Source organism: Enhydra lutris, unplaced genomic scaffold (assembly GCF_002288905.1).
Source record: "Enhydra lutris kenyoni isolate GAN:26980312 unplaced genomic scaffold, ASM228890v2 scaffoldscaffold40, whole genome shotgun sequence".
Classification (NCBI taxonomy): Eukaryota; Metazoa; Chordata; class Mammalia; order Carnivora; family Mustelidae; genus Enhydra; species Enhydra lutris.
The window spans coordinates 16097011-16124703 of NW_019154124.1; the positions used below are offsets into that span (position 1 = coordinate 16097011).

At 42.6% G+C, this 27693-nt stretch overlaps 1 protein-coding gene across 3 annotated transcripts in view; it reads right to left on the reverse strand.

Moving 5' to 3' along the window:
• Positions 1–27693, reverse strand: part of LOC111155264 (ATP binding cassette subfamily B member 4) — a 65836-nt gene that overhangs the window by 6713 nt on the left and 31430 nt on the right. For 2 of the 3 annotated variants that reach the window (XM_022515382.1, XM_022515381.1), the window contains exons 14-24: positions 23218–23379; positions 18611–18787; positions 15930–16076; positions 13932–14036; positions 12025–12102; positions 10845–10928; positions 9441–9644; positions 5833–5933; positions 4242–4382; positions 1828–1984; positions 94–291 (exon numbers count right to left, since the gene is read on the reverse strand). In XM_022515382.1, coding sequence (XP_022371090.1) covers positions 94–291; positions 1828–1984; positions 4242–4382; positions 5833–5933; positions 9441–9644; positions 10845–10928; positions 12025–12102; positions 13932–14036; positions 15930–16076; positions 18611–18787; positions 23218–23379 — 1554 coding nt within the window. The remainder of the gene's footprint in view (positions 1–93; positions 292–1827; positions 1985–4241; positions 4383–5832; positions 5934–9440; positions 9645–10844; positions 10929–12024; positions 12103–13931; positions 14037–15929; positions 16077–18610; positions 18788–23217; positions 23380–27693) is intronic. The other variant, XM_022515383.1, reaches the window with a different exon arrangement.

Genomic DNA, 27693 nt, shown 5'->3' on the forward strand with positions numbered 1-27693 from the left:
GCCTTTGTTTTTTTCTCCCTCTTATAAGAATGTTGGTTTATTGGCCATTGAAATAAAACTTTAAATCAGGTTACTGACTTAAAGTATGCTCACCACTGCTCCAGCCACTGGGTCGTAGAACCGCTCAAGCAGCTGGACCACCGTGCTCTTCCCACAGCCGCTGCTGCCCACCAGCGCCAGCGTCTGGCCCTTCTTCACCTCGAGGCTCAGCTCCTGCAGCACGGGGATGTCTGGTCGAGTGGGATAGTTGAACACGACTTCATTAAATGTCACGTTTCCTTCAAATGTATCCTAAAAAAAAAAAAAAAAAAAAAAGTTTAATGTTGCTATTATAATTAGTCTGATAATTATTGGAATTAGAAGTATTTCACAGAAACTTTACCAAAGAGTGTAGGAGTGGAACATAAAATTCACATTCAGTCTAAATGTCGGCACCAGTTACTACGGAGAGCAAGCTGTTATATAAAATGAAGACAGGAGATGGGAGTAAAAGAACAGCCAGAGTCACATTACAGAGAGTTGTTCTCTAAACTCAGTTTCCGGGGTTAGACAAATAGATTTCCCAGTGATGGTTCTGAGGCTAGAGCAAAGCCAGTGGCCAAAGGCTCAAAGGCTTCGGAATTTGGCACAGTGTCTACCTGAGGTCTCAGTGGATCGCCCTTACCTCAAACCTTGGCTGCCTCTTTAGCTTATTCATGGGGCACAGGAATTTTCTCAGCACATGAAATCCATGATAAAGTCCCAGAAAAGCGGTCTATGCATACTGCTGCTCGTGCATTAATATATACAGCAGCTTGTGTCATACAGAGAACACTCGGATCTAAATTTGAGTTTAAACTTTGGAGGTAGTACAGGATTATTACTCCTAACGTGAATAAAGTAGCCTTCTTACCACTTGTAACTCAGTCATTACAAAATGTGATTAAAGCCACAATCCTGTTTGCCTTTACCTACAGAGTCACATGCATATATCTTCATGCAGAATTAACATTTTTCATGGAAATTAGTTCTAGTACATCTGGATTTCTTTTTAACTTTTCTGTAAAGTTTATTATTATGGGGGCGCCTGGGTGGCTCAGTCAGTTAAGCATCTGCCATTGGCTCAGGTCATGATCCCAGGGTCCTGGGATCAAGTCCCCTATCAGGCTCCCAGCTCAGTGTGGAGCCTGCTTCTCCCTCAGTCAGCTGTTCCCCCTGCTTGTGCTCTGTCAAATAAATAAGTAAAATCTTAAAAAAATTGAAATTTATTATGATTTTTGTTCAATACAGGAGGTTTTAGTTTTAAATTAAAAAAAAAAAATTAGGTTAAAAGCTTTATGCCCAACATGGGGCTTGAACTCATGACCCCAAGATCAAGAGTCACATGATCCACTGACTCAGCCAGCCACGCACTCCTTTCTTTACTTTTGATGTGCTCAACCTCAGATTCCTTGGAATCCCTATGAAATTTTATTAAAGTATGTATGTATGTATGTATGTATGTATGTATTTAACAGAGAGAAAGCACAAGCGGGGGGAGGAGGAGAGGGAGAAGCAGATTCCCTGTTGAGCAGGGAGCCTGACTTGGGGCTTGATCCTGTGATTCTGGAATCATGACATGAGCTGAAGACCGAGGCTTTACCCACTGAGCCACCCAGGTTCCTCTGCCCACCCATGAAATTTTTAAATGTTAAGAATGTTGGCCAAATATTAGGCTGTAAGTATCACAGAGTACGTTAAATTTAGGTCAGCGTAATCATGACAAATTTTTCCTGTGGTGATCATCTAGCAGATAGCAAACCTTAACGAAAAATTGACCAAGCATTCATCAGGCAGCAGAGAACTCACAGGCCTCAAGCCTTCTTCACTGTAGCTGTCAATCAGCGGTCGTCTTTCCAGCAGCATGAATAAGTGGGCTGCGGACAGCTTGGCTTTCGCATAGTCTGGAGCAAAGGAACTGGCATGTCCTAGAGCCACGGCACCAAACACAATTGCTGAAAACACCCTGGACAGAGGTAGGGGAATTAACAACTTGGCGTCTATAATTAACACTGTGAGGTTTCAAGATCCAAAGATACCACTTAACTAGTATCACTCTTCACTACTCCCGCAGGCCCTCCACCCACCCCCTGCCAAAACCACCACACGCATTTCCATGGGATTCCATGAACAAAGGAAACTTGGAGGCAACGCCAGAGTTCACATGACTTTCCACAGCCCTCGTTCGCGAAGTGGCTCGTAACAGACTGACTTGTGACCTCCAGTAACTTTAGTGACTAGTTCTATCCTTTCTGGACTCTGGACTGAGGCCCAGAATGCTGGAGGGCTTTCATTAGCATTGGACAAGGAGTGACTTTTTACCTACTGATTCGCTGGCCCTGACTGCCAGTTCATAGATTACCTTTCAGTTCCCACACACCCAATATGGCTCGCTGCAGTTAGAGAAATTGTGTTAGGGACAATAAGCCTTTACAAAAACTCAATTTTCTCTTATAATTAATGGAACTACTGGCACTACCCTGATAAAAACAATCATCTTTAGCTAAATTTCAATTTTCTAATGATATGCTCTTTGAAGACTGGAAAGAGATTATAACCTCTTTGAGGAAGGGCTTGGGATTCTGAGTTCTACATCTCCAGGAGGCATTTACTCCTGACACCTGAGCTCCCCTAGAACAAGAGGATGGAGGACATTTTTTATCTATTAATACTGGAGAACTTAAGAAAGTGTTTCATTCCCCAAACTTCTAAATCTAAGATATTAAAGTGTGTTTTAAGTATGGGGGTGGGGGGAGCAGGAATGGTGGGTATAGTAAGGCTATCCCTTAAATATTTGTTAAGGTTGGTTACCAAAAATTAAATTTTAAAATACTGATGAAAAACACACATGTTGCCTAACTTTTTTATAAAGCCTATAGAGATTTAACCTAAAAGATTAAAAAGTTGTCTTCCAATTATTCAGAATTTTTATTGGTAGAGATGAAACAAAAAAAGCAGGGCCCATTTCCTCAGAAATGCTCTTCTAGACAACGAAGTGTTACAAGCTGTAATTCCCAGAGCTGGATATTGCCATTTATCCTTCCAAAACCACCGTCTACTCCCTACCCACCTCTCTCTTGGACCATCCCACTCCCTGCCTAAGAGGCTGACCTTCACGGACTGCATCAAATGTTTTTCTTGTCCCCTGGCTTCTGATGGGGTTTGGTAGTGACAGGCACTAGCAGGAAGTGAGGACATGTGTCTGGCTGGCTTCTCCCTTGTTTGATTGTGTGGTTGGTATCCCTCCACCAAGGACCACAGAAGCCCCCTTGCTGGGTTCTGAAAATCTTTCCCTCCTCTTGCCCTTTACGTTGAGGGTCTTAGCGGTTCGTAGCTGGGAACTGCTGGGTAGTTGACAGCTCTTGGTCCAGCTTACCTTAACTTCTCACACCTTTATAAACAGACCCTTTAGCACTCTCCCTAGTTACCCCATCCGAAGGACATTTGTTTCCTGCTGGGATCCTGAATGATACAAAGATTATATATACTTTTTTCATAGTTATTTTCATTTTGGATGAAAACACTTTCCTTGTCCTCCCTGTGTTCAAAAAAGAGGCTATCCACTACTACTTTAAAATCATCCCACCAGAGCAGAAATATGCCAAGTGATCTTAAAAAGAATGGCTTCCCTTTGGCAAGACAAGAACACAACCTAATTGAATGTAGTTAGCATATTTTGAAAAGACAAGTGCATCAATTAGAAAGACTGCTGATTAGCCTTGGAAACCAAAAAAAAAAAAAAAAAAAAAAAAAGGAGAGGCTACAAGGCCAAACGTTGGCAGGATTATCCCAGGCCCAGTCAGCAGAAGAGGCCTTGGCCAGATTTCAGTCAAGCATTCCCATCTCTCCATCAACGCCATTTTGTGGTTGCAGATCAACAGCAAGCTACTTAACCCTCTGGTTTGAATCTATGGTAACCAACAGTTTCTCATTATGATTTATTTCTGCCTACACTATACAATGAGAAAGTTTGCTGTCCTCCTGACTGGAGTTCTCTGTATTACTACAGTTCTGGTTTACGACTTTTATGAACTTGGCTAATTTTAGTCCACTTGGATGATTCAACTGTACTTGGAGTGTTAGTAAGATCAGATTTCGGTGGTAGATCCAACTCTGACCTCATTTTAGAACAAGTGAGTCCCCACCCCCGATACACACACTCTAATTTTGCATGGACCTACCAAAACCACATAGAATAATCTTAAATTTTTAAAATTACTTACAGAATAACATCTCTAAAGCGCATATGTCCATTCACAATGAGATAGGCGCCAAATCGAAAACAACCAGCATAGGAGAAGTACATAAATGCTTGTGAAATACTAAAAGTAATTCCATAGATGTGTGCCTTCCTCACAGAATTCCTGAAAGGCAAATTCGTATATTCATAGTCATCTCTTTGGCCTCTCTTAGTGCAGCTTCTAAGTGTGGTTGACCTGGGTATATATTCTGCCTCCCGTTCTGTCAGTTTGAGTACATGACAACTTCTCATGTATCAGTGTTCTGATTTGTATAATGGGGATATCCAATATGATGCAGAATTGGGAACTAAAGAAACAACATAAATGTCTAGCATAGTACCTCATACTGATTTTTTCAGTTGATAGTTGCTGATATTATTACATGTTAATATCTAGTCAATCAGATATCCAACCCCTAGGGTATCAACATGACTGCTGAATCGAAAACATTGGGGGATGTCAAAGCGAGGACTAAAGTTTGAATTGTCTGAATGCAATTTCTTCAGTATTATCTTGTCTTCTGTGACTAGTTATAGTCTTATGTCACAGTTCATGTTTCAGATTCGGAAAAGCTGGGTCACTGTGGTATATACAGACACACATGAGAAGTTCTTCCCTGAGCTAGATCCCACCAGCCCGAATAGTTTGTTCTGCCCTGTTTCTAACTAGACCACATGCTATCCTTCATGAGTACAGCTGCTTTATTATACTTTGTATTCTACATCCTTCAAGAGAACAGTGATTTATTTACTCCCAGATTAGAAGGAAAGCATTTGGAAAGACTCTGGAAAAATTCAAACTATTACTGATTTGGATATTTTAACTCACATGATGTGAGTGTGGTTACATTACTTAAAATTACTCAATCTGCAGTGCTCTTCCATCTTTAAATTACAATCAAATTAAAAATTAGCTCCTCCTTCATTCCCTTGAAGTACAAATCAACCCTAAGTCTTAGGTAATGGCACATATATACATGTTACATATATGTTGACATCAAATGGGAAGAAAAGTATCATCTCATGGAGTATATATAGCTAATGAGGTGGAATACAATCAAAATGTCACTTTTTCTTTCGCAAATTTGTAAGCATTCAGGCTACTGTGCTAGTCTGCAAAGCTGTATTCTAAGTTGTGTTCAATTTTGTTAGTGTTGAAATATATTCATTTATAAGCAAGAGGCCAGTTGTGCCTCTTGGAGTTTCTTAGATTGGTCAATTGTGAACCAGTTAAGTAGGCTATGTGTGGGTTTTCTGAGTAGGTTGGATCTCGTCCTCATCCAGAGAACACATGGGACGCTCTAGCCAAATAGAGGAGCACATACTGGCATGTCCTCTGTACCTGTTCCATCTCAGAGAGCCCCTCTGCTCTTTTTATAAGAGATGTAAAAACCCAATCCTATACTCCAGTCGCATCCAACGGCTACTTTTTCTCAATGAGCTATTGAAAAATATGTCATCCTTCAGCCTTATCATTTTTTTTTTTTTTGAGCAGAAGTTTTATTATCTTTTGGGAACAATTATTAAGCCAGGAAAGCTCTGGGTTCTTAGTAACAATCATTCATGTTCATTACCTGTAAGCTCCATACAATTTTTCAACATACATTGATTCAAATTTTCTTTCCTGGGTTAAGGACACAACTGTCCGAATATTTTCTATTGCTTCTGTTGCAATCTGTAACGTAGAACAGATCTTGGTTAGAAGTGGGGCTTTTACTCTTGGATCATGAAAATTAGAAACGGGGGTGCCTGGGTGGCTCAGTGGGTTAAAGCCACTGCCTTCAGCTCAGGTCATGATCCCAGGGTCCTGGGATCGAGCCCCGCCTTGGGCTCTCTGCTCTGCGGGGAGCCTGCTTCCTCCTCTCTCTCTCTCTGCCTCTCTGCCTACTTGTGATCTCTGTCAAATAAATAAATAAAATCTTTAAAAAAAAAAAGAAAATTAGAAATGTTAGGGCTCTGTTAGAGGAATCCTGAGGTTATGTTGACAGGTTTTTAATTCCTTCGGTTTTGAAAGCAAAGGCATAACGTATTCTTCAAGATGAGCTCTATGGCAGAGCTGCCCATCTTAAAAGCAAATCTGGTTGTACCAAATATAGTGGGTGGGTGCTCATATGCCCAGCGAGACTGACATGTTGAGACCAAGCACGGTGGCCTGGACACCAGAAGCCAGATTTTATTCCCAGCCCTGCCACCAGTCAGTCAGTTGACTGGCTCTGCCACAGCCTTGGGTGGCTTTGCTTTCTTCACAGGGTAGGGTCCTAAAAGAGGGCATTAGGCTACAAGATTTCTAAAGACCCCTTGGAGGAGCCAGTCATTTCCTCCAGGCACATATCCCTCCTGAGAGAGACTGGCCAGTCATAGCTGGAACGAAGATCCCAACTATAAACAACATGGCCCTGCCTCCAGTCCCCGCTTAAGCCAGGGATGGACACCAGACTCATCCCTTTTCTGGACTTGGATGGAGGCCACTGCTTGAATGGAGAGGTTGTGTGGACTCCGAGAGGAAGGTCTCCATTTGGGGAGCCACGCTAGGTATGCAGAGGCAGCAGGTCTGAATCCTCAGCACGTGAGGAACAGGACAAGGGTATGGAGAGAACTCCACCCCAACGGAGCATGTGGTTCTGAGAGCCTGTGACTTCACAGGAATATTCTCCATCTGTATTCTCTGCAGTTCTGTGCATTTTTACCTCAAATTACTTTATATCCAAACCAGCCAGAGCAGTTTTCTGACTTTTCCAGCCAAACTGTCCTGGACTAATGTTAATGGCCTGTGACTGAGCTGTGAAGTTTAAAGCCTGGTTCTCTAGCTGACTTCTCTAAACCCGTGAACACAAAGAGCATCAGATTTTAGTTTTATGGGTTTTTGTTTTGTTTTGTTTTGTTTTTCTCAGCTTTAAGACTTTATACCTCAGTTCTCAGCTTCTGTCACAAGACGAAGGCGAGATATTTGCTACCTCAGGCTGAACAACCTTCTCTCTTCAGTCAGAAATGAAGAACCCAACAGCAACGAGAGCCAGCCTGGAGCACACTAGTGAGTTTCTAGTCTCTGCTTTATGGATGGGCTCCCACTTGGCCTCATACAACCCTGTGAGATCAGTATTATCCTCTTGTCACAGCTGAAGGAACTGAGAAGTCAAAGAACTTGCCTCAGCAGCTTCTAATTTATTAACCCTAGAGTTAATAAGTAAAGACAAGGATTCCTTATCAGGCTATCTGACGCCCAGCATGTGTTCTTAATCCATTATGCGTTTTTGCTTCCCCATCTTTGTAACGTATACAGGGAGAAGCTAGATGTTAATGACTTCACATTCAACTCCAGATTTTCTGGTTCTGGATTAATTGCTCGAAGGGCTCATCGTGGTTCAGCAGGGCCTGAATCCAGGAGGGTTAAATGCAAACACCCCCTACCTCCTTACCAGCCAAGGAGTGAACACCTTCATTACCAAGCCCTTTATGAAGAATGAAAATGGGAACGTATCCCAGGCCCTGATGTACTTTAACCGTGATTTATCTGCACCCAGGTTAATAAGAGCTTTTTCTTTTGAAAACACAAAAACATAGGACAGTGAGGGGGTGGGGAGAATTCCAGGACCTTCTTTCTAACCCTCATTCTGTGTTATATCAAGAGCTGACTTAGTAAACAAAATTGAATTATGATTGACTGCTAACAATCGACACCTACAATTTCCAATCTCTCACACTGTATTTAAAAAAAAAAGCTTGTTAGATTTAAGTGGCTATTAAAAATTATTTTGTTCCCTCGGAGTTATTCTCAGATTCTTAGAATGAGGGTATTAGCTGGAAGGAACACGGGACATGAGCCCATAGTTTCCCACTTCATTCAAGTGTGAAGGGAGGACCAGAGAAGTTGGAGATCTTCAGTATCCCATGCCGTGACTAGCAAGACCAAGACTAAAAATCCAAGGGGCTATGTCCCATTTGCCACAAGCTCATTTCTAACTGCCCTACTCCTGCCAAAATTCTGATACCTTTCAGTGTTATTAGCCATTTTTAATAGAGTTAAGACTGTTATCTTGGGGCGCCTGAGTGGCTCAGTGGGTTAAGCCTCTGCCTTCGGCTCAGGTCACGATCCCAAGGTCCTGGGATCGAGCCCTGCATCGGGCTCTCTGCTCAGCACGGAGCCTGCTTCCTCCTCTCTCTCTGCCTGCCTCTCTGCCTACTTGTGATCTCTGTCAAATAAATAAATAAAATCTTAAAAAAAAAAAGACTGTTATCTTAACTAGAGTCATATAACTGATTTAAGAAAATGTGATCTTCATTCTAGCTACTGACAGTTCTCCCTTCTGAAAAAGGTGGTTGCCCTGAGGTGCGAAAGGGCTTTGTCACATGCGGTGCTGCAGAAACTTTCACAGTTTTTATCAGTGTCTGCTGTGTCTTCTCACGTGTCAATAAAGGATAATACTGACACAAGTAAGTAAAAATACTCTGGGCTGTAGTTTACATATTTAAATGCATGTACACATAAATAAAATGTTTCTCTCTAGATTTAAATACATTTCAATACATATGAAGAGACTACAGAGTAAAGAGCTTTGAAGTTAAGCCAGAATTTGAATCCCAGCATGCCTTTACCCAGTTTCTCAAGTTCCCCATTTATAACAATAGTAGTTGCCTCATGGGATTACTGTGAGAGTGTAATGAGTTGGACCATGTATTTAACACCAGAATGGGCACAGACCAAACACAAGTGCCACAATAGTTGGAACCACCAACAGAAGCATTTACTGCCATCTGGAGGCTACCCACCTTAACAGTAGCCATCACAACCAAGAAGGAAGGAATGATCTCCCAAGGACCAGCAATTAAACAATTCACTTACAGTCTCTGCCCTAAGGACTCCTTGTGTAACATAGGGGTGACATTCATCTCAACAATGAGACTGTGTTATTAAATCAAAGGGAAAAGGGACTTCGGATATTCAGGAATTATAAAATCCACACATAAAGTGCTTTTTGACAGGCTTAGAGCCTTCAATTAATTATCCCATCATCAAGTTACAGGCATTACTATTACAGTAAATATCCTGTACTGCGGTGACAGTTATCAGTTGTAGGGAGAACATTTAGTTAACCCAATCATGCATTTTGGACTAAATCAAGTACAACACTAAAACACACGTCTAAAAGCACTACTTATACTCACTGAAGCTTACGTGACCCACCTTTCCAGCAGTCTCCAGTTCTTTCTTATCTCTTTTGGCATTTCCAGCCAACAGTTTCATTTCAACAATTCCCGATACAGCAATGATGGGAACAACTGCTAACAGCAAGAGGGTCAGTTGCCAACCATAGATAAAGGATATGATGATACCAGTTCCAAGGTTAGCTGTGTTCTGTGCAACTAACGCCAACCTCATCCCCGTGGCCTGCAAGAGCAAACACAGAGGGAGCTGTGCTGTAAGTCGTAAATGTGTAAGCTGCCATCTGAGGCTTTCCGGTCAGAAGAGGAGAGGGCTGTGGGCCTGGCTTACGTTGGCTCCCTTTCCTGCAGTCAACCCAACACCCCGGTGCCTGGCTCGTGAGGCCCTGCAGGTTTTTCTCTGCTCGTGCCCGGTGGTTCTTATTTCCGACCTGCGCACACCAGTTCTGCCCAACAAAACCAGGCCAGCAGCTTGGGTTTTGGGAGAGGAGGTTGGGGCGCAGGTACGTGGGCACAAAGGTAACATTTAAAGAGGAAACCAACCCTAGTATACTCTGGTCATTTGAAGAACACTTTGCTGCACATGTATAAGGGGGACATTGAGCCCCCCCACCCTAAGAGACCATCCGCTACAAAGTGGATCTGTCCTAAGAGACCGTCTGCCACCAACCATACATGGAGCTGAACTACTGTTTGTAGGGCTCAGAAAAGGAGGGGGGCCGATGCACTGGACACTGCCTTCTGTCTCTGGCTTTGGGGGAAGTGGCAGTCCCCAGAGATGGTAATCTGTGGAGATTTGGGCAAATGACCCAAATTAGCCAAAGTCTTAGTTTTAAGGGAAGGTGGTGGTTTGGCGGTTGAGGTATGGGTAGGGGCGTTCTCACTGGACCATTCTGTTTGCGGCCAGCAGCCATCCTGGGGCCACGAGGGAAGGAGCGTTAGGGTGAAGCCACCTCTGAGGACTAAAAGCTCAGAGCCACAACCACAGGGAACCTGTGTCCTTCATGACATTTTTGAGTCAACGAATCAATCAACCCTGAAGTCCAACCTTCCTCTTTATTGTTCAGGTCAGTTTGAGTTGTTCTGTGATTTCTGGCTGAAAGCAGCTGCACTGAAGCAGCTATGCCATATGTTCATTCAAAACCACGTTCAAGGGTGGTTTTGGCTCAGTTGGTTAAAGCATCCGACTCTTGATTTCAGCTCGGGTCATGATCTCAGAGTTGTGGGATCAAGCCCCCCATGGCTGGAGGGCTCAGAGCTCAGCAGGGAGTCTTCTTGTCCCTCTCCCTCTGCTCCACACACCTCCCTCCCTCACTCCCCCCACCCCGCCCAGGGCTTACTTAGTCTTTCAAATGGATAAATAAAATCTTAAAAACAACAACAACAAAAACCCACAATAAAAAGTGATAGAATGAAGTCTACATACTCCTTGGACCTGGGAGGCATCCGTTGCAAGTCTGGTAGAGAGTGCACCAGTACTGTTTTTATGATCATCAAACCAGCTCATGTCCTGTGGCACAAACACACCTTTAAATGAGTTCAAAATTAAAACAAGCAGAGTAAAGTAGATGAAACCTCCACAACCTTTAGTGCTGGAGATATCCACACCTAACTTGGCCCTGGAGTTAGGGGAGAAGTGACATTCAGTGCAGATCCCCAAACCCTGCTGTGCACAGGCACACTTGGGTTATGCTCAACCTAATTCTTGAACCTTCTAGGCATGAGAAAATCAGCCCTGGTTTCTCACCATGTGTAGTTGTTTTTTTAAACAAGAATTGAAAAGTTGTTTGTTAAAAATGATTTTAACTATAGGCTACTCATCCACGCATCTTTTAGTTTCATAGAAAATAATTTTCCCTACATAGCAACACTTAAAAGACACTGGAAAATAGTTTGTAAATTCAGACATGTTCCAAATAGGATACCTGCTATGGGCTCTTTTATAGAGCAGGAATATAATCAAATCCTGCCAGGTGTATGGGTAATGTTCTGGGCCTCTCTTAAGGCCTCTCTATAAAAACAGAGAATTGAAATTTGCACATTTCCCCCCATGTGCTGCACCAGACTGTGGACTTCTTAAAAGGGTAGATAATGCACCTTATCGTCCCAGCTACTAGCATACCAGTACAGAGTTTGTAAGGACTGAGTGAACTAACAGATGAATTAACAGGAAAACAGAGCCCAAATAAGACAAAACCAAAACTCAGTTACCAACATTTGGGGAAAGGATTAGCAGAATCAATCATGAATATTACCACCTTTTCCTTTGTTAAAAGATACCCTGGAGTCTCAAATGCCTTGCTAGGGCCTGCAGAGAATCCAGAGAAGAACCATAGGTCCTTGAAAAGACGGTATCCATGTGGATAGAAGTAGTGGCAAAATAAGCCCAAAAAGCCACCTAAATGAAGCCTACTCCACTGAGATCCCTGAGAAGACTTGGGACATTCCAAGCCCAGGATGGTGTGCAGGGCACCCCCACCAATCCCTGCAGGAATGCATGGGTGGGGCGGGCAGGCACAGACGTGAACTATAGCACACTCCAAACAGAAATGGGCTTTGAGTGCAAGAAATCCAAACCAAGGGCGTTCTCCAGCGCACACGCCTACCTGTCTCAGCATTGCTCTAAACGCCAACGATCGAAGCCTGGTGGTAAGGATCTCGCCAGCTTTCCCAAATGTGAAGCCCTGGTTGAGATAAAAACAAATAAACAAAAAAACCTATTGTCCCTTTGGATCATCAGGATTCTGACCCAAGTAGGTACATTCACATTGCTTTTTAGGTGACTTACATATTAATCCACCATTCAGGTAACACAAGTCTATGACCAAACACTAATTCGAAGTCTCAACTTCAAATTCATGTGCTACGCAATCATGCAGAAAGAAGCCTAACGCCAGAAGCCTTACAAAGGTCCAGCTCTGGCTTCTGAAACATTCTATTTCCTTTTCCAGACTTTAAGGACAGCATCTCAGTAAGGACAACACCATATATAATTATAACTCTGTGTTGCTGATACTTCAGATGGTTGGAAACAGGAACATGACTCTGTCCAGGAATACATTCTGGCTCCTGTAGGGGAGGGTGGAGGGCAGAGGGAAGGAGGAGGTCCATAGCATCAAGCTCCAAATGAAAGGAGTTTGCTGGTTCTCTGTCAAGGCTCCACCTACTCTCAGACTGGGGAACAATTAGGCTATTCTTCCTCAGCAGGCATCCCTGCCAGAAAACGTCCCTCTTTCTAAGTTATACCATTGTTCCAACTGAAGAGAAGCCCGGATGTCTCCAGCTGGGCCTGCTTCCAGGGCCTCTGGGATAGGTGGGAGCCTAGAGGCACACGGATGTCGGTGCGGTGTGGGTGTGGGGTGCTGGGGGGAGGACACATCAGGAGTCTTTAGGAAGCCAGGAGGACGGCGCTCAGCGCCTGGGGAGGTACCAGCCCCAAGTGTCCAACACTGGCTCGACGACTCTGGTCTCCTCCGCCATTGGCTGTTGAGTCGCTCAAGGCCAGTGTGAGCACAGCAGTTCTGTGCACCATCCCACTGGTGTCCCAGGCTCCAAGACTCATTTATAAATCCAGCTCCACTCCCCAAATACACCAAGGCCTGGGCTGGACTGGAGAACAGAGCTGCGACTAGTAAGGCAACGATTTCTGAAGACAATGTTTGTCTTGCTTTTGCCATCCATTCAACGACGACAGAAGACAAGTGCGCTGGATGGGACTAGGAAAGCTCATTTTGCTGACTCAATGGCCTGTGTTAGAAAGGTCCGCGTGGTGCTGAGATACAGATAGAAGAAATGGACTACAAGTCTAGGTGGAAGAGGATAAACAGAGCGAGGTGGACAAGTTCACTGTGGCTGGGGCCACAGTGTCTAAATGCGTAGGACACACGTTCTTTCAGAGTTCATCCATCAAGGAGGAAGAGATCAGAGAAATTACTTCATGCTGAGTCACAACAGAAGAGCGAATACTGTTGTACTGACTCTTTCCCCCTAGTTTATATTGAATTTAACTGGCACTTACATCCTCTTATGAATTCAAGTCTCTTTTTCCCTTTGTAATGAATGTTTGCTGGGGGCGAACCTGGAACATTACAGAAGTTAGCACACGGGGGAGTCAGGATTCCCTCTGCTTCAGGACACTGCTCTCTGGAAGAGCCTCGCAGACTGCATCTTTTTAAAGCTTTTATTCATTTATTTGTCCGGAAGAGAGAGAGCACAAGCAGTGGGAGTGGCAGGCAGAGGGAGAAGGCGGCTCCCCAGTGAGCAAGGAGCCCCACGTGGGGCTTGATCCCAGGACCCTGAAATCATGACCTGACCCAAAGGCAGACGCTCCACCGACTCAGCCACCCAGGAGCCCCTGCAATTCATTTCGGTCTAAGAATTGGAAGCTCCATTAGGGTTTGGTGAACTGGTAATTAATGTATAGTGATAAGGAATGCAAATCTAGCTAATAGATAAATTTATATTCTCTAATGGAATGTAGACTTGCTGAGAAGATAGAATCATAGGTACCTACCTGAAGGAAGAAAGTGAAAAAGGAAATAATTCCCAGACCTAAAAAAAGCAATGAGAACATGTTGCATTTCTGCTGCTTCACGTCATCATCCCCTGGTCCAAAAACCTACAAAAGAACATTTAAAAATGCCTACTTGGATTACATGATCCTCTTCACTCTTCACATAAATAATGGCTTGAGCATCACAATTGAAACACTAGGCTTTGAACATATGGGGGGTTGTTTATTGCCAAATATCTATAACAAAAAATTTACCTTTATGACCATTTTTCAGTATCCAATGCAGTGGCATGAAGCTCACTGACAGTGTGATGCCACCTTCACCAGCACCCGCATCCAGAACTTCTGCTGCACGTCGCACTGAAACTCTGCACTCCATCAACGGTAACTCTCCCCATTCCCACTCCCCAGCCCGCTGAGAACCACTCTCCTTCCTGTGGCGAATTTGAGGAACGCGTGGTTATTAATGTGGGCTGAGGCATCATGGGCAGAGCGTGTGTGGTCGCACATTTTGGCGTCTGTTCCTCTCCCCCAGCACTCACTGTTCCCTCTGCCCCAGCTCCTTCTCAAGAGGTCCCAGCCCTGCTCCTCTCCCTCCACAGCGGCTCCCAACTCCCCAACCCGAAACAGCACCTCCAGCCCCAGCTCCCCCGTTGCCAGGTCCTGCCTAACACCTGCTATCCCGTGACACGTTCAGTGTTTGTTTCCTGTGTGTGCCGTGTCTGTCCTAGGACAAAGTAACTGCTTTGAGGGCTGGTCTTGCTTTATTCTCTACCTGATTTCCAGTGCCCGGAGCAGCATCTGGCACACAGGAGAGGCCCCCACATATCAATACAGTCCACACAGGTCCTGAATGGCAAGGGAGCCATTAGAAAGCCATGCTTTCTAATTTTAAAATATCTGGAGGGTCCTAGGTAATTTGTTAAATTTTTGGCTTGTGCTCTTACTTGCAGACCAATGTCCAATGCAAGTACAATAAACTTGTAACAACGATGAAGAGTAATTCATCTGAATAAGAAAGTCTCTCCAATGATGTCAGAGGTTGACTAAGACCACATAATATAAATGGTGGGTTTGAGAGAGCCTTAGCTATTTCTGGAAAGTTCCTACAATTACCCCCACCGAAGTTAACAATTGGATAAATCTTCTGGGTCTCAGACTCCCCAGGCCTTGGAAGGATTATTCCAACAGTGATGAGTTGCTACTGCTTCTTGAAAGCTCACATCAGAGCAGACACTCTTCAGCGCTTCACCTTAGAGTGGCCTGTGCCATCTCCTTCCAGCCTCAGCCTTCTCGGAGGCAGGATTATTTTAGAGATGAAGGAACTGAGGCCCAAGGAGGGACAGCATCTAGCCCAAGTTTGCACAGCTGAGAAGTGGCGAGTCGGCCCGTCCTGAGCATCTGGCCTCTCAGATGCTGCGACTCGAGCCTGCCCTTCCTTCACCCCCCACCCCCCAGCCATGCTATGAGCATGCATCTCCCCTCCAGGGGCGGGCAGAGGGGGAATGCCTGATCTCAGTTTCACCCCAGTGCAGACACACAATTCAATGCCTCCAACGTTTTTTTTTTTTTTGTTTTTGTTTTTTTTTTTTTTTTAAAGAGTTTGTTTGTTTATTTGACAGAGAGAAATCACAAATAGAGAGGCAGGCAGAGAGAGAGAGGGAAGCAGGATCCCTGCTGAGCAGAGAGCCCGATGCGGGACTCGATCCCAGGACCCCGAGATCATGACCTGAGCCGAAGGCAGCGACTTAACCCACTGAGCCACCCAGGCGCCCCTAACGTTTTTTTTTTTTTTTAAACTTACCATATCATTAATATCCTAACTTGGCATGGGTCGGAAGGCTAATTTTTCTTTTGCCTCACGGCTTTCCTCAAAAGGGAATTAAAAACTTGGGCGTACTTTAATTTGAGGCTGCTTTACTCCAAAACGGACCCAAGAGTGATGTTGGCATGAGAACGGATTCAATTCAAGCTCCCGAGGGATGTTTGCAAACTTACCGCTATCATTTCTGAGAATATGATGGAAAAGGCCGGCTGCAGGGCCCCGTTGGCAATGGCGCACACTGTGCCGACCACAAAGTACGGCCATTCCGTCTTATTCAATTTCAAGACCTTCAGAAAAGACACCGGCGGCACGTTTTCATCCTAGAGCACACACACACATGCGCACGGACAGGTCAGGACCAGCTGGGGAGGACACAACAGTCAGCGGAGTGTGTAGACAAGGACAGCACTGCCCTCAAGGAACTTGCAGATGAGGCGCAGAGATGACCCGTCCACATGCAACCACTGAAGAGTGAGACAGTTTGTTAATAAATCCCAACAGTGGCCAGTGATTACACGGCATAAGCTGGGCGAGAGTTATTCACCCAAGAAGTGGTCTCCATGGTTTCATCAGCCTGTCTCTGTTCCAGCCTCAGCAGAGGGAGACGAGGCAAGACCCAGGCACAAAACACTCTGGTGTTCAAGTCCCAACTCCACTCAGGGATGCTGGTGGGGTCAAATGAGACAATACCCATGAGCAGATGGATAAAGATCCCCACAAAGGTAGGATACCATTATTAACTTGAGAACACAGGCCTGGTCTCCTCACCCCCAGAACCCTGTCCAGTGCTGCCTTTTTCTGGCACAGGGTCCTAACTGATAAAACCAAATCAATTATCCCATTCCCTTTTAACACTGGTCCTTGGCAGGCTTCTCCTGTTTCAAAGCTTAGCTTGTTTTGTGATTTTTTTCTTATGTATTTATATGCCTCTTTTTCTAATATAGGAGTTCTGATTTTAAAGGTGAAGACTGTACATCTTCATATCCGTAGAAACTATCCCGATACCTGGCACACACCAGAGTCTCAGCAAATGTCAAACTCCATGTCTGCTCAAACATGAAGGATTTAGGTCACATAAACTACCTCTATAGTCAGAATATTCTCCTTTAGAATTAAACTAGATGCAAAAGGTGCCTATGGAATCCCATAGCTTTATGGTCGTTTACAGAGATCACGTTTGGTCTCTAGGACACAGAGAACATGGTGGTAGGTTGTTTTCAGCTCTCTTTTTTCAAGTCACCCATTTTCTTTGTATTTTCTCCTCTTTTCTTGGTATTTTCCTTGTATTTTCTTTTCTTTGTATTTTCTTTTTTCTTTCTCTTATTTCTTTTCTTTCATTTCACTTCTTTTATTTCTTCTCTCTCATTTTATTTTCTTCCCTAGTTAGCATTATCTTTAAGTCCTGGTCTCCAACCGGATAAATGAGACTTTTCCCCAGACTACTCTTTTCAACACACAAAAACAGGTCTCCCCAGATCCCTCTCATCACACTTAATTCCTCTCTCTCCTTGGGCACATTGTCAAACCCTCTCTGATGGTACTTGGGACAATTTTGTTGATTGGCATGTCCTGCCTCCCCCTCTTTGTGCAATTCTTCAAGAGAAGACAAGTGGTTCTCCGAAATGCCAGACTCTCAAGACTTAGCAGCAAAGCTCTGAAGATAAATGAGAAGACAAAAGGTGGATACTTCCATAGCCAAAGTGGGGGGGAGCGTAGGTGGGAATTGTTTATCTTACTTAAGATAAAGCAACTTAACTCGATAGTGTAATTGTTACTTTTCTTTCCATAAATATACCAAGATGAAGACCTTTAAGAGAGCTCTTGTAATCTCTGCAGTAAATACTGTGGGCAGAGAAAAACAGAGCAGTGAATTCTCAGTAGGATGAGTTTCTTCGGGCCAATACGGGAGTAAAAATAAGCCACCTTTATCAAATAACATCCAAGTGTATTTTCAAACAATTTCTTGAAATAAGAAAATACATTTTCTTAGAATTGATTCCCCCTTGCAATTATAAAAGTTTCAGTTAACTTGAATTAATATCACAAGTCTTTAGGTGGGAAGAGTTAAAGAACATAGAATTTTGCTATTTCTCGACATTCTGTCCCTTTCCTTAGTAAGATAATTCCAATCTAATTTAGGGTGGCAATGCATACAGTAAAAAGATTAAATTTTTTTACCCTCCCTTGTAGCTAGGTACGGCCATGGGATTAATTTATGGCCAAGGACATGTAAGTAAAGTACGTCTGGAACTTCTGGAAAATCTCTTTGTTTCTTCCTGATGTTTGGACTATGGCTGTTATGGCTGGAGCTTCAGAAGCCCTTTTAGATCCTTGAGGATGAAGGTCACACGCAAGCATAGGGAAGATAAGAATGAGAGGTGCATGAATCCAAGGGAACTGTGGGGACACCACCACGCTAGCCTTGGGTTTCTTATCACTGAGGCTTTCTTAGGTGAAAGAAATGAAAACTCTTCATTTGTTTAAACTGATGTTATTCTGGCTTTTCAGCATAGACCATCAGAGGTAATCGTTCCTAACAGAATGCAGATATCAGGGCCTTTCACTGGAGCTTTATCTCTGGATCTCAAAGACGAATGGAATATCTACGTTTAAGGATCTAAACACAAAGACTACTTTTCTCAATCTATCCCCCCAAAACAGGAAATCCACTTTTAATTGGAATTGATTTTAATTCATTGCCAAATGCATTTAAAAGTTCAAATTTTCTTTTTTCCAGGAAGGAAAAGTAGATTCAGAGTAGGAATCAATCATCTGTGCCTGCAATATACTAGCAAAGGTAGGAATTTTAACAGCAGAACTCTACCACAAAAGATTTAAGTGAAAAACAACTTACAAGTTCTTTGGCTTCCACATCAAGGCCATTCTGATACTTCCATGAATTCCTAAGGCTTTTACGAGTAGAATTCCTAAATAGGCGAGATTTCCAGCCATTTGGAGTCATATCCGCGGCAGCCTTTTCATTATTTAGTTCAAGGTCAAATTCTCCTGATTGGACCTGTTTTCCTGACGTCTGAAAAGAACATGTTGTGTACTTGTGTGTCTTCAGATGGATATAACATCAAATTTAGACCCATAAAGCCATATTGAATATTACATGTGCCACGACTTGTCCATTTCCTAACAGCTTCTCAATCAAGACTAGCTCTAAGACAGTCAAGAAGTGTTTCAACACAGAGAAGTTGTGTTAAGAGGACACAAAAGCTAAATCTCATTTGAACAATATGAAAACTGGAGAATAAAAGTATTTCCTAAAAATTAAAAGGCAAGTTTTCCATTATCCAGCAGGTACACCGGAATTTTCTCTGCACTCAAGAATGCAGGGAACAATTCATGACCACCACCAGCGGGAAGAAGAATAGAACTATTCCCGAGGGTAATTTCTAAAGCTACAAACAAGGAAAAAGCTGGTCACTCCCCATGAGAGGCAATTAAACTGCTTTCCCTCACTGGCTGAGTGCATTCATATTTTTCCTTATATCCCCGCTCAGACTCATCTCACCTCAGGTGAACCCACCTGCAGGCTAAGCTTCAGTGGGATCAATTCTCTCCTTAAAGGGGGCAGGGGCAGGGAAATTTTCCAACCTCCAGCTCAATGCCTGGTGAGGAACATCAAGCCAACCTTGCTGGCGGCTAACTTTGAGTCTAAAACTCTTAATGGTTTATCCAGAACCTGAGTTACTGTAGTGATGTCATATTCTTGCTCCTTTTCTTCAGGTCCTGTCCCCCGACCCAAGCCTATGACGAGTGCCTTACTGCACCTACAGCAGCCTCTCGAGAGCTCTGTGTATTATCCCATACTAGCATTCCAACTGTGCTTTTGATACCCGACAGAACATCACCCACGTGCCTTGAACCACAGGACAGTGACGCGTTCTGTGGTTCTGCATGGTGGACCTCCTTGCTTGCTTATAATTGGAGCTGTTTTCCACCATCTCCCAACCCAAACCAACCTAAAGCCCTAGTCTTCTGATCCTGCGTCCTCACTTCCATCCACTCCCACACTGTTACCAGATTTATTTTCCTAAAGAGCAGTTGTGCTCAAATCACATCCCAGCTCAAAAAATCTTCCACAGGTCCTCATCATACGCTCATGCCTGGCCCCCTCAAATTCTAGTTCATGGCAAGTCAAACTGGACCACCTCTTGTGAATGCCTCTTCTTTTCCTTTTTTTGTTATCTTCTCTATGCTATCAAAGGGGCCATCAAAATGAACAGTTCTCCCAATAAGCCCACTCTGATTTTAGCCTTCTGTAACTAAATGAAGAATCCCTCTCTCTCTCCCTTAATAGTTTTTTCTGTGCCTTACCTGAAGCCCTCATTTGGTGGGTGCTGAGTTCACCGAGCTCCAAAGTCAAAATGGCCACTTTTACCAGGTGATGAAAAGTATTTATTTAAAACCGATAGCCCTTATTTCTTACACCTGAATATACCTCAGCTGGCTCAAATATTTAATTATGAAAAGTAAAACAATAAATGTTGAAAGAAAATATGGGTATAGCCTTTCTAAAAACAACTCCAAATCCTGAACATATGAAGGGGAAAAAAAAGATAATATAATTACATATGATTTTAAAGTTTTTGCTTTTCTTTCTTTCCTTCCTTCCTTCTTTTTTTAATGGTAGCCAAACAAACTACAAAGCGAAATTAAAAGAACAAAGCGGGGGCACACAGGTGGCTCAGTCAATTAAGCATCCGACTCTTGATTTCTGCTCAGGTCACGATCTCAGGGTAGTGGGATAGAGTCTGTGACATGTTCCGTGCTCAGGGGGGAATCTGCCTGAGAGTCTCTCTCTCCCTGTGCCACTTACCCTCCTCACATGCACGTGTACATGTGCTCATGTGAGTACTTTTTCTCTCCCCCTTCCCTCTTAAAAAAAAAAAAAGAGAGAGAGAGAAAAAAAGCAGGAAAAATATCTCTAATACATGCAAAAATGTATTTCCTCTTTATGCTAGGAGTTCTTATAAGTCAATATCATGAACGACCCAACAGAAAAATGGCCTAAAATAGGAAAAGATGCTTTAACAGAGGAAAAACCACAAATGGCCAATGAACATGTGAAAAGATAATCTCATAAATAATGAAAGAAATCTGGAAATACTGTGTAACTCTTTTAGGTTAGGAAAGATGAAAAATAAATACCAAGTGGCTGGTAGTGCTTATCAACAAGGATTTGAATTGTAGGAGTCTCTCAAATTTCTAAGATACTCATGTTTGAGTTTTTTTTTTTTATGCTTGGTTTTAAAAATAAGGCATTACATTTATAATCAGGAAAAAAAAAATACATTTAAAAGAAACAACGAAGAGCCAAGAGTCTACCTAATGAAAAAGCAATGAACATTCTACTTAAAAACAAAACCGAGACAAGGTTTTTCTGACACTAGGTTGGTCAGTCTTTGGGACTAGAGGCAAAAGCAGCATGTTGGTGTGAGCATTTAGTGAACACCCAGGCTCACTGAAGCTCTTTCCTCCATCTCTGCACCAGCACCAACAAATAAATGGTGAGGCAAAGTGTAAGCCAGAAGTAGGAAACGTGTGAGTGCCAAGGTGGCCAAGTTCAAGGGGACTAAGAATCACAGACTGTCAGAGCTGGTGGCAACATGAGCGGTCATCTTGGGGCATGCTCTCCTCAGTGAACCAGGAAGGACTTGCTGAAACCACTGCTTAGTTGGTGACAAGCCTCTTCTATCACAGGACACTGTTCAGTCTTCAATTGTACATCTTTTTCTAGGAAAGAAAGGCTATTTCTTTCCTTGGAAAGAAAGGAGGATGATATAGAAACGTCAGAGCTGTCCTTATCCTCTTGGCGGCCTCGGTGGCCTCCGAACCTAAGTGCTGGTGGGAATAGAAGGTCATTCCTTCTGGGGCACGGAAGCGGCCAGCCAGGGGAGAAAGTGGTTACCACATTTTTTTTTCCCTAAGATTTTATTTATTTATTTGACAGACAGAGATCACAAGTAGGGAGAGAGGCAGGCTCCCTGCCAAGCAGAGAGCCCGATTCAGGGCTCGATCCCAGGACCCTGGGATCATGACCTGAGCGGAAGGCAGAGGCTTTAACCCACTGAGCCACCCAGGCGCCCCGTGGTTACCACATTTGACAGGCAAAACCTCAGAGCCATAGGAACCATTAACAAAATGAAAACTAAAACTGAATTAAAGGAACATTATACTTATTTTCTTAATGAGAGAAATGATGAAGACCCTGTGATGGGTAGGCCATATGGAAATAATTAGTGAAAACACGATAATTACTCCCCTCCTGCCGGAAAACCTTCTCTGGCAAATTGAAGCAAGAGTTGTAAGACCTTCCATCGTTTCATTTGGTAGTTTCACTAACCAGAGTTTCACTCTAGTTCCTAAAACAGGTAATATTGATAATTGTTGGTTTGTATTACTGTTGTATTATGCTTACTTGTGCAACTTTGAAAAATAATTAAGCTAGAAATAGTTGTTCTATAAACATTCTTATATCAAAGCAAAAGTATATACTTCTATAAATATAACCATAACTAGGATATGCATGGGTATTTTTTTTTCTTAACATTTCAGATATAGATCATCTGGATGCTAACATTTTAATGGGTACTCAGCAATCCATTATAATAATGTGTAATAAATTGCTGAAGCTGGTTAAGCATCTGACTCTTGATTTCAGCTCAGGTCATGATCAGGGTGGTGAGTTTGAGCCCTGAGCTCAGAGGAGACTCTGCTGGAGATTCTCTCCCTCTGCCCCTCCCTTTGCCCCCCCCGGCCCCCTCTCATGCTTACACATGCACTCTCTCACTCTCTCTCAAATAAATAATATAATCTTAAAATACTTAGAGAAATACTGGAAATAAACTAAGTACCCAACTTTTGCTTTGATATAAGAATGTTTATGGAAAAGATATTTCTAGCTTAATTATTTTGCAAAGTTGCACAAGTAAGCATAATACAATTGTAATAGAAACCAACTATCAATATTACCTGTTTCAGGAACTAGAGTGAATGATTTTTTAAAAAAGAAGACCTCTCTATTCACTTCCTAGAGTCATTACTCCTGCTCCTGGTTTTGTTAGGATCTAAGAAGCATTTTAAAAATCGCATAGGACCTCCTCTAACCATGGGAGATCCTGGCATCTCTGGCTCTTGCCACTTCTCCGATGATCCCTAGTCTCAGTGGAAAGGACCTGCTAGCTTGAACACATTCCCCAGGCAATTAAGGATCTCTGTCCTGAGGAATAAATTTGAAATGTTTTTGATGTCTTCCTTTACTTTCTTCCTCCCTCACCTTTCTCTCTCTCAGGATTCTTTGGCTGATTCTGAATTCAAGTTTCAGACATACGCTTTCAGTATCTTCCTGAAGCTTTCCATTTCTCAGCATGGCATTAGCTGCCTGATGTTTTGATGATACAAAGAACACCCTACTGAGAAGCAGAAAACAAAATCCTGGGATGCTCATACCTGCATGTTAACAAGCTTGAAGTACACGCCTTCCTTCTTCATCAGCTCCCTGTGGCTTCCTTGCTCCACAATGATGCCATCTTCAAACCCAGCGATGATGTCTGCGTTTCGGATGGTGGACAGCCGATGGGCTATCACAATGGTGGTCCGGCCTTCTCTTGCCTGAAAGGGAGGACAGACGCGACGCTGCAGGCTTTAGCAGGCCCAGGAGCACGCACGGCTCCGCACGTGGACGCACGTGTTAGCAGCTGATGAGAGCAGATTCCCCTGCGGGCGGGGCACATGGGCACCCTCATCCATGGAAGGCTAAGGTGAGGCTTGAGTTCTGGACCAGAAAGGAGGCCAACCCCTCCATATGAGGATGGGGGTAATTCTGGAGGCTCATGGTAGTGTAGGCTTGCCCAAGAAAAAACAAGAGAAGGTCTGACCTTTCTCAGGTGTTTTCATACTTGTCTGAGGAGCCTTTCTTGTTGGTTATGTCAAATGCAGCCTTCTCCGGGGCACTTCTGGAGGGTTTGTTTTGGGGAACCTGATTTTAGCTGTAATTCTGATGGGCTGCACGCAAGCAATTTAGATGAAAATGTACTTGGGGAGCACATGGTTTAAATTATAGTTCAGGGACCATCTACATCACTACCTCTGCAGTGGGGCCAGTAACTTTGCTTTTTAACAAGTGCCCCAGGTGAGTGTTGTGCAAGCAAAAATCTGCAAATTATCCCGTTAAGCAGTTCTGTGAACTCACATGTTGGCTTGGTGGGTTTATCAATGGGCTTTTAACCCTGAAAAGTGCTCATCAAATTATTCATGTTATATCATTTATGAAGGTTATTCTTTTTTAAAAAATATTTAATTTATTTATTTGACAGAGAGAGAGATCACAAGCAGGCAGAGGCAGACAGAAAGAGGGGAGGAAGCAGGCTCCCTGCTGAGCAGAGAGCCCGATGAGGGGCTTGATCCCAGGACCCCACGATCATGACCGGAGCCGAAGGCAGAGGCCTAACCCACTGAGCCACCCAGGCGCCCCAAGGTTATTCTTTTTGATACTCATTAGCTCTTTAGGCTATAGCTTCTTAAGACCACTCCTACTCTGAGGCAATAAAACCATGTGATTAGGATGGTTATTAGAGTATACCTTAATTCACATAAGTAGTTAAAATGCAAATTAAAAATGACAGCTGAGATTCATAATAGTCAAAAAGTGGGAACAAGCCACATGTTCATCTGTTAATCAAAGGATAAACAAAATGAGGTACATCCATGCAATGGAGTATCATTGGGCCATAAAAAGGTAAGACATTCTGATACAGGCTTGACTATGGATGGACTTTGAAAAAACATTACACTAAATGAAAGAAATCAGTTACAGAAGGTCTGCATTATATGATTCCATTTATATGAAATTTCCAAAATAGGCAAACCCATAGAGACAAAGTAGATTTAGTGGTTGTCAAGGGCTGGGGTGAGTATGGAATGGGGTGTGACCTGATTAACAGGTACAAGGTTTTCTTTGGGGATGATGAAAATCTTGTTCAATTAGTGGTGATGGTTGCAAAATTTGGTGAGTATACTAAAAATCAGTGACTTGTACATTTCAAAAGGGTGAACTTCATGGTATGTGAGTTATATCTCAATTTTTTATTAACAAAGAATAGCCATGAAAATTCTGAAAAAGAAGATAAGGAGAGGGGAATACCTTCACCAGATATTACACATAAAAGACTACTTAAAATAGTAATTAAATAGAATCCAGGGGAAGCTATCAGTGAATAGGCAATTTGATCAATAAACCAAAATAGAGAGTCCAGAAATAGATATAAAACATTTAAGAATTAGTATATGATAAATAAGGCATTATCAGTCAGGAAAAGGGTAGATTGTACAATAAATGGTATGGACCAACTGTTTAATCAACTGGAAAAAAATAATGTGGTCTTTCTCCATCAGTCCTTACACTAATATGTTTAAATAAGTATAAAAGAGTTAAACCATAGAAAAAAACAGAGACTAGAGCTATTGTTATCTACTGGATAACAATACTGTTATCTATTGGATAATATTGTTATCTATTGGATAACATTTCTGACTGTTCAGATTTTAGTACCTAGGCCCCCCAAAATGTTCATATGTATTTGTCGATGTGGAGGTTGCATGTCTTGGTCTATGTATGGTGAGGCATGTAGGAAATAATTTTATTATTCTAATCATATTCATGATACTAATAGTGATGAGTAAATTGCTAACAATGGCTATGTTAATATTATGATAACCATAGGTTAATACTATGTCGACATTAAAAAAAAGCCCAGAGGAATTATAGTTAGACTTGTGAGCAAATGATTGATACGTAGGAGAAACAAAGGCAGTGTTGGTGAATTTAAAAGTTAGCAAGTGTCACCCACGAAATTCTGGCCAGAGTAGAGATTTGACACAAAGAGATTTTTTTGGCAGAGCTCTCAGATGTTCCAATGATGAAAAAACATTGACAAGTAAATATCCTAGATTCAAGGACACCAACTGTTAAGAAATTTTAGACCTTCTGCTAATGTTGGATGTGCAGGGATAAAAGGCAGGTGCAAACAAAGGGAGTATTAATCCACTAGCTTTCTGGAACTTCTGAGGGAAAAGGAGGCCGGGGGGGGGTGGTACATAAAATGAAACCTTTGAAATCATTTGATAAAATCACATGGAGGCTAATTTTTATTTTTCTCTTGCCCTTCCAGTATGGTAACACTGTGAGTAGAAGAGTCATGTAGGTATGAAACCTTGTGACTACTGACTTTCATTTAAAAACCATAATAACAAATCTGCATTTGTATTCTTTAAGATCTTATATAGGAAAACCTATTGTTTGTTTTGATAATTAGTAGCTATCTTTGAGTCAACAGCTGATATAGTCCTTACATTTTTTTTTTTAAATGTACACATGTATTATTTCAAAGAGCTGGAGCATAATTCAGTAAAAACTTATGTAGAATCTACATAATCATATCTACATAATCATAATCAGCATGGCGCTGATTGTTAAAAATATATAAACATAGGGGCGCCTGGCTGGCTCAGTCAGTAGAGCACCTGACTCTCGATCTCAGGGTCCTGAGTTCAAGCCCCACACTGGGCGTAGAGCTTACTTTAAAAAAAAAAAGAGATATAAACATGAACCATTTATTAATTCTGCCTCTTAGAGGATTTAATCTTTCTAGGAGAGAGGAGTCATATAAATAAATATATGTAATAAATAAGTAACACAACAAATTGGTGTCAAGGTATTGATAAATGTATAAAGAATTCACAAAAGAAAAATATTATTCTTACAGGATGGGTAATCAGGGACAAACAGCAATAGATATAACAGTGCTATATCCTTATGTTCCTCAGAGGAAAAATAATAAATTACAAAGTCAACCTGTCATTGTTTAAATATCGTCGGGACCTTAGAATGACTGGACCAAGTGACTGACTAGGATCATTGAGGGAGGTGCAGTAATAAAGGATTTCCCTTTTAAAGATGTTATTTATTGTTTGCAAAATAGATCAGCTTGCTTATCTTGCAAAGCATGGAGTCAATTAGGTAGATTATAAAGTAGTCATAGCAACCACGGTTCATTAAACACGGCCACAAACACTCCATCCAGAGGTGAAGTCTATTTCTCCATCTCCTCAAATCTGGGCAGGCCTTGTGACTTGTTTTGACCCAAAAAAAAAAAAAAAAAAAAAAAGTGAAGTAATTGACACTTGGCAATTTCTAGAATCTGGGCTTCAGGAGGCCTTAGATTTGCTACCTTGAAACCACAATAAAAGGAAGCTTGTTTAATCTACTGGAAGATGAGAAGCCTCATGGGCAGAACTGAGCAGCCTCATGGGCAGAACTGAGTAGCCTGAGGCAACAGCCATTACCAACTGCTGGGCACAAGAGTGAGGTCATCTTGAACGTTCCAGCCCAGCGGACCCTGAGCTGAAAGTAGCTGCCTAAGGGAGACTAGGAAAACCAACAGAGGAACAACACCAGCTGTCTCCCTAAGTTTTGACTTAAAGCAACTGACGCAGAAATCTCAGAAGCCCGGAAGAAAAGTAAGGACATTGCTACTGGAGCCTGGAAAGAGGGTAACCTGCATTATACAGCCTTGGAGTACCTGGAGAAGAAAGTGTCCTGCAGTCACTTGAAAGAAGGGTATTTTATCTACCACACTTATATATCTGGCCAAGAAGATTCTAGAGATCTCTAAATAGAATGTTGACATGCCAGTGGGATTCCACTGGCTCTTTGTTACAAGCTACGGGAACTTAAGAAGGAGCTATTTGGCTTGCAGGGAGAATCTAGAGGAAACACAGGAGACCCAGTGCCTGCTTGGTTGGGGAATGAATTGTTAGTCATCCAGTGAAATGAAGCCAAAGATCCAATCAGTGTGTGAGTATAAGATTTTTTTGTTAAAATCTCTGAGACATTTAAGGCAGATTCTGGTAGACACCCACAGCTAC